At 40.9% G+C, this 8507-nt stretch overlaps 1 protein-coding gene across 1 annotated transcript in view; it reads left to right on the forward strand.

Annotated features, from left to right (window-relative positions):
• The window catches only part of ZCCHC2 (zinc finger, CCHC domain containing 2), a 28778-nt gene extending 21184 nt beyond the window's left edge, over positions 1 to 7594 (forward strand). The window contains exons 9-13 of the mRNA XM_010188046.1: positions 252 to 316; positions 1210 to 1301; positions 3883 to 4011; positions 4679 to 6187; positions 7222 to 7594. Of these exons, the coding sequence (XP_010186348.1) occupies positions 252 to 316; positions 1210 to 1301; positions 3883 to 4011; positions 4679 to 6187; positions 7222 to 7289 (1863 nt within the window). The 3' untranslated portion in view covers positions 7290 to 7594. The remainder of the gene's footprint in view (positions 1 to 251; positions 317 to 1209; positions 1302 to 3882; positions 4012 to 4678; positions 6188 to 7221) is intronic.
• Positions 7595 to 8507: the final 913 nt, after the last annotated feature.

Raw genomic sequence — 8507 nt, forward strand, 5'->3', positions numbered from 1 at the left:
TTTATATCCTTTGGAATATTTGCGATTAGTAATTTGCTGAGTGCTTTGTTGATAATAGCATAAGTGCAAGACAAGATGCATTATTCTAAAGGCCTGGATGCACCATACAAGTAGTTGTTTATATGGTTATGGTTCCTGTGAGTGCACTAGTCTTGGACTCATGGATCTGTCAGTTTAGAAGGGGGTTTTTTTGTTCGTTTTCATGATACAAATTCTGTTGTTTGACTGGTGTCTTTGTATTTTCTGTCTAGCATACAGCGGAAAAACGAAGTCTGTCTACAGTAAGCAAGAAGAAAGGAAAGCCGCAGCTGGAAAAGTAGGTTTACACTGTAACCAGTATTCCAGAAACAAAGTGTAATGCATTTGTTCTGAAAAACAGAGTCTGCAGTCAGTTAGGTGCTTTGTTTTGCCGTTGTGGAACAAGAACTGGCATAGTGTGAAGCCAGTTTACATAAAAATCTGTATTTTATCTTCTGAAAAGAAGTAACTTGAAAAGTAGAATGTAATTGCATGCATTCATTTCTTAAAATGTCAGTTGTCGTTTCGCAAAAAGATGAAGGAGCAGAAGTAGATTCTTAGCTGATACTGAATTGCCTTTTCCCCCTTTATATTTATTTGAAAGTTAAAAGGTGTAAAGCTGTCCAGAAAACACAGAAATTCAAACAAGGATTGACAGCAACCTTGAACATTATGCAGTGGGTGGTAACTTGCTGAAATGTTTTATTGAAGATAATTTGCACATCCGAGAGCTTCAGAACTTGTTGTGTGCTACCCAATCCTGCACTATGAGGAAGTGAAAACATTTCCGCCCTTATCTAATACTCTGCCTACTTCCAAGTTGGCTTTCTGTCATTTTGGTACTCTGTAGCCAGATGTTTTTTATACCAGTCTGGTGTAGGGGTGCATTGCACAAATCAGCTTTCAAAGATGACTTTAGGATCAGCTGCACCATTTCTTTTTTGTGCTTTCTCTTTTAGATCTTTACTCATAGTGTTTAGTAACACTGCTTGCAGTTTAGTTACTGGTATATTGCACTAACAGCCTTTAGCTGTTTGTTTATTATCTACATTTGTTAGTATAGCTGTTAAATATACATTTGTAGCCTGGAGTCACTGCCTTTGTTCACAGTGGCGTTATATGTTCATTGATGGTGGGTTATTTGTGCCCATGCATTTGGGAAAAAAAAACCCACAAAAATTATTTACGCAGGGAGAAAGCAAAGAAAACTGACTGCCGGTTGAATAACAGGGCTAATGGAGTTAGAGTTGCAGCACAGCACATCCGTACAGGAACAGCAAAAGGTAAGATGGTTTTTCCCGAGCTGTTTGTAAGAAACTGAATTTCCAGCTTTGCTGACTTATTCATTGGTCTGCAGCAAAGGGGAAATCACAAGTCTGAAATCTGTTCTGGTGCAAGCATGTCATGTTGGTTGTCCAGTCTGTGCTTTCATTTGCTGTATAGAACATGCTACACTCAGTCTTCTGTATGCAGTTGCTTAAGGTCTGCCTCTTTTCATGCATAACTTGAAAAACCCTAGTAAAGTTGCCTTATGTGGAGTGATAGTTGCAGAAACAGTTAATGTCGGGCTACTTCTATATGAAGTTTAGCAGTTCAAGTGTGTGGAGGTCCAGCATCTTGCCATTAGTGTTCTCTTTGCAGCTCACTAATTTCTTCAGCTGTTGGGGAATGGCCCATGAGAGGCCTGTATAAAAACCCTCTGGTGTGAACTGTTAGAAGAATTGTAGTGTGTAAACCAAGTGACTGCTGAGCCACAACACAGAACTGTGTATGCTGGCCTAAGGGTGTTCCAAGTTTGAGTCATCATGCAAAATCTAGTGTCCAGGCCAAGACTCCTGTGCACCAGTTATAAGACAAAATTATATTTGCGTTCCTTTAGTAAATGGAGTCTGTAGGCTTTATTACAGATTTCTGAAGGGCTACATTATCCATTGACTTTGCCATCTTGATGTTTTCTAAGCTCGCAATATCAGTTGTGGCCTTGCCTCTCTCGTACTTAGTTCTCATGACAGAAAGTTGACAAAGAATTTGCCTTTTTCTACACCACCCAATTGGCATAAGTGTTGAAAGGACTCTTAAGAAGTGTTTTGTCTTGCTTTTGCTTCCACTTGGGGTACAGCTTTGATTAAGTTTTCATTCTTTTCACTGCTTCCCACCTTTAGAGAGTTCCAGGTGAATCCCATTCTGAGTTATTGCCATATGTTTCATGAACAGTTTTTGTTACCTTCTAAAACGGTATTTGGCTAAAACTAAGAATTCACGGTTCACTAACTTAGCAAAACTAGGACAATTTTAGAAAGTTACAGCTAAGGGCTGTACAAGCAGAAAACATACCCTACAGGACAGCTTTGCTGTTTACATTTCTGATTGATTACTGTCCTTGTCAGGCAAAGCACACTGAGCTTTTATGAACTGACGATAACTTGAAGAGGTGGTGCGAAGTTGAACAGGGAATGCTTTGCCTTAGGAGTTCTGTCTGCTCACTGTCCACTACTCTACAGGTGTGAAACTGCCTGTTTGTACTGTTGGCTGCTTAAGGCCTGTCCAAGAAGAAACTGTGGCCCACAGAGGCTGAAAGCAATTACATCCTGCTCAGAAATGAGCTTTCTATCTGTGTGCTTGTGTACAAACATCAAAATGTCTTTTGAGATGCCCTATTGGAGACATAGTCTAAAGAAAAAAACCTCATGCTGCAATGTGAATCTCTGCCTAGCTTTATATAACCAGGCTTGGTTTGAAATGCTCTCTTCTGAATCGATAACTCTTAACTGCATCATGTTTTTTCCATTTTTTTCCTCCCTATTTTTAGCTTTTCTGAGTCATCAGTTACACTTGTAGCTTTGAAGACTTGATACTTCGTGACTAGCACTTTAGACTCTTGCTTTCAGTGATGTGAGGTTGCCACTGCTGCTCCAGGTTATATTAGATACTGAAAACGCTTGTTAAAATAATTTGACCAGTTACAGATTTAATCCATGAAGTTATTTCAAGAAATGAAGCGTTAAGGCACCTTTATGATGACTTATCCCAACCTGTTATAGTTGTGGTAGCAATAATAATAATTTATAGATAAAATAATAATTTCTTAGAAGTAATAAAATAAAGTAAATAATAGTGTTTTAACTTTTGTCCTAGAGTTTTGCCAACCAAGCTTTGGGAGTTGGTGTTTCCTTGAAGCTAGTGGCTGGCACACAATCTGAGGAGTGCATCTGTCTTGCTCCTTCACCTCTGAGGCTGAACTTGAAAGCCAGAGCATACTGGCTACCTACTTGAAGTCACGAATAGGATCTAAACCCACCCTGACAGCTGCTTTCCAGCAAATGAGTTTCCCATGGTCTCATTCAGAATTTAGAAAACAATTTCACACCTTTTTAGTTCACCTCTTTTTCTTCAAAGAAGCTTTGATGCAGTTTGCTTAAAGCCTGTTCTGGATGAGTTAAGGGTAAAAGGGTGTATTATTTTGAGGTTTTCCCCCTGAGTTAGCTTTCTGCCTTTGCTGGTGTGACCAAGGAATATTGCACCGCTTTGAATGGAAACATTTTGTCGCTACCATTCAGAGGAAATTATTATTGTAGTACCACTTGGTATAAACATCACACAGTTCATTAAGGATGATAATTCTTTTCACTGCTCTGCATAGATATATGAATTTTCACTGTCACCACTTTTAACACCAAGGATTCAGTCATCACAAATTTAGGGATGAGACTAGTCCTGAACGCTGGGAGTTAGGAGTACAGGGGACAGATGTGATTAAGTAGGAAAAAAACTAAAATCTGAACTAGCTTGAAATGTGAGCAAACCACAATAATCTCACTTCCGTATACTGAGATTAAAAATAAAAATGCTAATTTTTATTTTTAGATCTGAATTTGGACGCTGGATCTGGTCATGACACATGTGGAGAAACATCATCTGAAAGTTACAGTTCTCCTTCTAGTCCACGACATGATGGGAGGGAAAGCTTTGATAGTGAAGAAGAAAAAGACAGAGGTTGTATTTATGGAGAATGTGCATGAACGTATTTACTCCTAGACTAGTTTTCTTGTATTAATTTTAATTCATTTCTCAGTTTTATTATCTGCTTTTATTTCTGAACCTAGCCATAGAACACGTTTTTCTTTGTGTGTTTTGTAACTGGATGGTTTGAAGGCTTCTAGCAAATAGCAGGATTTTTTAAATACTGTTGAGTTTTAGATTACTATGTACGTGACAAATTTCAGTGGTACAGTAATTGGAAAAATTTTGGCATAAAGGAGACTGATTTTATATCAAACTTCATGTAGCATGTCCGAGAGCTCCTTCTTTTTGTATTGACAGTTTAACTTGCCACTTCTTCCACATTTGACTAAGCTATGTTAATGTCTTGGTAGGTAGAAACAAATTCCTAATTTGATGCATGTCCTACTCTTCGCATTTGCAGATACACACAAGTCCAAGACACAGTAGCTAGTTGGGCAGTTTGATATAGGCAAGTGGTGGAGATTGACTTAGCTTGATTTGGATAAGTAAAATAATCTCCAAGTTATTCTACTTCGGGAAGATGTAACTATCATTAGTGTCATCAAACGTAGGAAGATTTATATGAGTAGATGAATCTGGGGCATGACTATTGTTTTAAACTTGTTCTTCTAACTGGCGAATGCTTCTGTCTCAACAGATACAGACAGCAATTCTGAGGACTCTGGGAATCAAAATACAACCAGGTTTACAGGCTACAGTGCTGTCAGTTCTTCAAATATGAGCAAATCGTCCGCTCAGATCTCTTCAGTGAATAATGAAAATGGAAGCCTTGCAGAAGATCCTTTGAACGCAAAGTTTCAACATATTTCCTTCATGCCTGCCTTACACTGTGTGATGCACAGCGCTGCCCAAAAGCCTGAAGCAGTTGTCCCGCCACCCATATCTGCAGATGGTAAAACAATGGGGATGCTTGTTACCACGCCTGTTTCTGTCTCACCGGTGAGAGAGTCTGCAAATTCACCTCCTGGTGGAATGGGCCCAGTGACCTCTGGTGACCCCGAGAAACGCCTTGAGCTGATGGCTTCCCCTTTGCCAGTCCCATCCACTTTCCTTCCGCATTCTGTCCAGCCTGGTAGCCCCGCTTTGCATTTGGCAATACACAGATTGAAAATGCCCTCTCCACAGGGATCATCGGAAAGTTGCACAGTTAGTGGACCGCAGCAGCCGACAGGAAACTTAAGTATCGGATCACCAAATACTGCCTTTATCCCAGTCCACAATCCAGGTAGTTTCCCAGGATCCCCAGTTCCTACTACAGATCCCATCACAAAACCTGCGTCCCAGGTGGTAGGACTGAATCAAATGGTGCCTCACATTGAGGGAAACCCAGGAGCAATCCCTCAGCCTACCAATCTAAAGGTAGTTCTTCCAGCAGCCGGTCTCTCAACAGCAGCGCCGCCACCTCCACCAGCTTCGTACGCTTTGCCAGGCAGTCCTCACGCTACCAGTGTGTTGCCCAACCAGAATACCAACGTGCTAAACACTGTAGCGACTTCCTCACCACCTCAGTCAGCCGGTTTAGGCGTGGGTCAGGTCCAGTCCACTGTTCCTCCCGCAATACCTACGCATACGCCAGGCCCTGCCCCTAGCCCGAGCCCTGCTTTGACACACAGCACTGCACAGAGCGACAGCACATCCTACATAAACGCTGTTGGAAACAATAACACTAACGGGACAATGTTACCTCCGCAGCAGCTGGGATCTGGTCCTTGTGGTTCTTGCGGACGTAGGTGTAGCTGTGGGACCAATGGAAGCCTTCAGATTAACAGCTATTTTTATCACAACCCACTTCATGGACAAGTCTACAGAGTTCCATCTTTCTTCACTCTGCCATCACTTTGCAATGGCAGCTACCTCAATCAAGCACATCAAAGCAATGGAACACAACTTCCTTTCTTCCTGCCTCAGTCTCCGTATGCAAACGGGCTTATGCATGACCCGGTGATGGGGAGCCAAGCCAACTATGGTATGCAGCAGATGGCAGGATTTGGGAGGTACTATCCTGTATATCCAGCACCTAACGTAGTTGCCAACACAAATGGGTCGGGACCCAAGAAGAACGGGAACGTTTCATGTTACAATTGTGGTGTAAGTGGACACTATGCGCAGGACTGTAAGCAGTCATCCATGGAGGCCAGTCAACAAGGTAATCATGATAACTCCCAGCGGACTTGCTTTTGAGTTTAGCAGTTTCTCTTTACCTTTCTGAATGTGCTGTTTCTGGTCTTGCAGAAAGGCGTGCGTGCGTATGTATGTTTTGTGTAAATGGTCGTGCACTAGTGACCTGCTCTAAAACTGCAAAGTATCTTATCTCTGCCTGAAAATTTTGTAGAACAGTGCAAGGGAACAGGGTTCACGGCGTGGAGTTGAAAATGGGCGCGATTCAAAGCTGAGAAGTCAAACTAAATCAGTCCTAACTTGTCATTCTTTTTTCACTGCTGTGGGTTTGGCATTATGCTGAGACTTGCAGGTTGTTTCCACTTTTCTATTCCTGTTCAGTGGTTTGGTTTTTTTTGGAGAGAACTCATTGGCAAGAAATGGAAGATACCAGTTAGTGTCTATGATATGAACTTGGGTTCTTAAAACTTGTGAGAATTAAAAAAAACCAACCCAAACAGATTGGCCATTTGATAACTTTTCTGAAGCTTACCTTGACCACAGTCAGCCATCCTTCTTTGCCCCATCATGCAGTACGTAAACGAAACATGCTTTAACTTTTCAGGCAAGTTTCAGCAAAAAGGCAGAAACCCATTGGAACTGAAAAATCAAAGGAAGCGGCTTCAGTCTTTTATGCCCTTTCTCTCTCCATCCAGAAGAATGGAGAAAACGCAGTGATTGCATAGAGCATAAACTATTTTTGATTCTTGGCCTGTGCCCATTCTGACTCTGCTCGTTTGGTCGGACTGGAACAGGAAAGACAAGCCTTGATGGGGGTCATCTTTTTTTTTTTTTTTTCATTTTTCCAGTAATGGTAAAGTCCAATACGGTCTGCACCTTTTTTAAACTTCCAGTTGTAGCGAGCAGATGAAAGGAAATAGCATAAAATCTTAGGACCTACTTTAAAGGGACTGGAGGATGATAGTGCCTTCTGAAGAGCATGTCCATTTTGATACCTTGTAGTGGTTTTGTAATCCATTTGAATTGTGAGCGGTGACTTAGTAGTTCTCTTTCCTGTTTTAGGCACTTACAGACTGAGATACGCACCTCCCCCTCCCCCTTCCAATGATACCTTGGATTCTGCAGACTGAAACAAGTAAACATTGCCTACTTAAACTGAAGCTTGGGAAATTGGGGGAAGGTGTGTGTGGGAGGGAGGGGGGCTGGTCTTGTGTTTTGGGACATTCCCGTTTCTATATTCTTTTGGAATTTTTCATTGCTTTTGCACCTCTGTTCCGTACAACAGAAGAAAGCTGAGTCCCTGGTCTCCTCCTGGTTCTACAAAAGGCTTGCGTAATGCATGTAGTTCAAACACACAGCCAAACAATCAAAAAGAGCATTCGAACCATGCTTTTGCACTGAAGACTTGAGACATGTGCAATGTTTACTGCATTTTTTTTTCTAAAAAAAAAAAGTCCTCTGACCTCTGACATCACTGGTGGAGCAGCCATATGGTGAAAGAAGAAACTTGGTCATGTTCCCCACCACAATCTTCTTCCTTCCCTCCCTCCCTGTTCTCCTTATGCTGCTGTTTTGTTTTCTTTCCCTGTTTGTCCACGTGGATTCGTTGGACTTGCATGAGTGTTTAGCAGTTCATACAGACCCTGCCCATACACCAAGTTAATGCTCATGAATTGAGGGGAGATGTTCAAATGTCCTGTTAGGAGAGTCCAAAGGAACACACGATACTGTATGTGTAATATATCTGATGATAATACACGGCTCTTGAGAGTCCCAGGTAAATGACAACACATAGAGCAGGAAGGGGCTGAAACTATCTGGACTGGAACAGATTTCTGAACGAGCTTAAATTGACAGGTTTTTCTTCCACTGTAGCTTTTTAGCCTGTATGTTCAGCAACAAAGGTGAAAAAATGGTATGAATGTTGTACTCAGTGTGTTTGCATTTGTAATGAAAGTTGACAGCATTTTTTCCTTTTTTAAAGCTATTCTACACCGTGTCAACACAGAATGAACATTACTTGATTGAATATTTTTTCCTAAACTATTACAGTGTTGCATTGTACTTAGAATGTAAATGTTTTATTTCAAACTGAACAAAAGCTATGGTTTTCTACAGAATAGTCAGGTATTAGTATTAGAACCTGTCTACCAAATAGCAAAGTCACTATTTTATAATGATTTACCACTATGCGTAATTACGGTATAATGTGAAAGACTGCGACGAGTGTTAAGATGGTATTAATCATGTCAGTATCATGACTAAGTAAGTTTAATGCTGCTGTATTTTTTATTTTCTTTTTAAAAGCCAATATATGTACTAAATTGCTTCCAGGTAATATTTGATTT

This window comes from Mesitornis unicolor, unplaced genomic scaffold (genome assembly GCF_000695765.1).
Source record: "Mesitornis unicolor isolate BGI_N332 unplaced genomic scaffold, ASM69576v1 scaffold43937, whole genome shotgun sequence".
NCBI classification, from domain to species: domain Eukaryota; kingdom Metazoa; phylum Chordata; class Aves; order Mesitornithiformes; family Mesitornithidae; genus Mesitornis; species Mesitornis unicolor.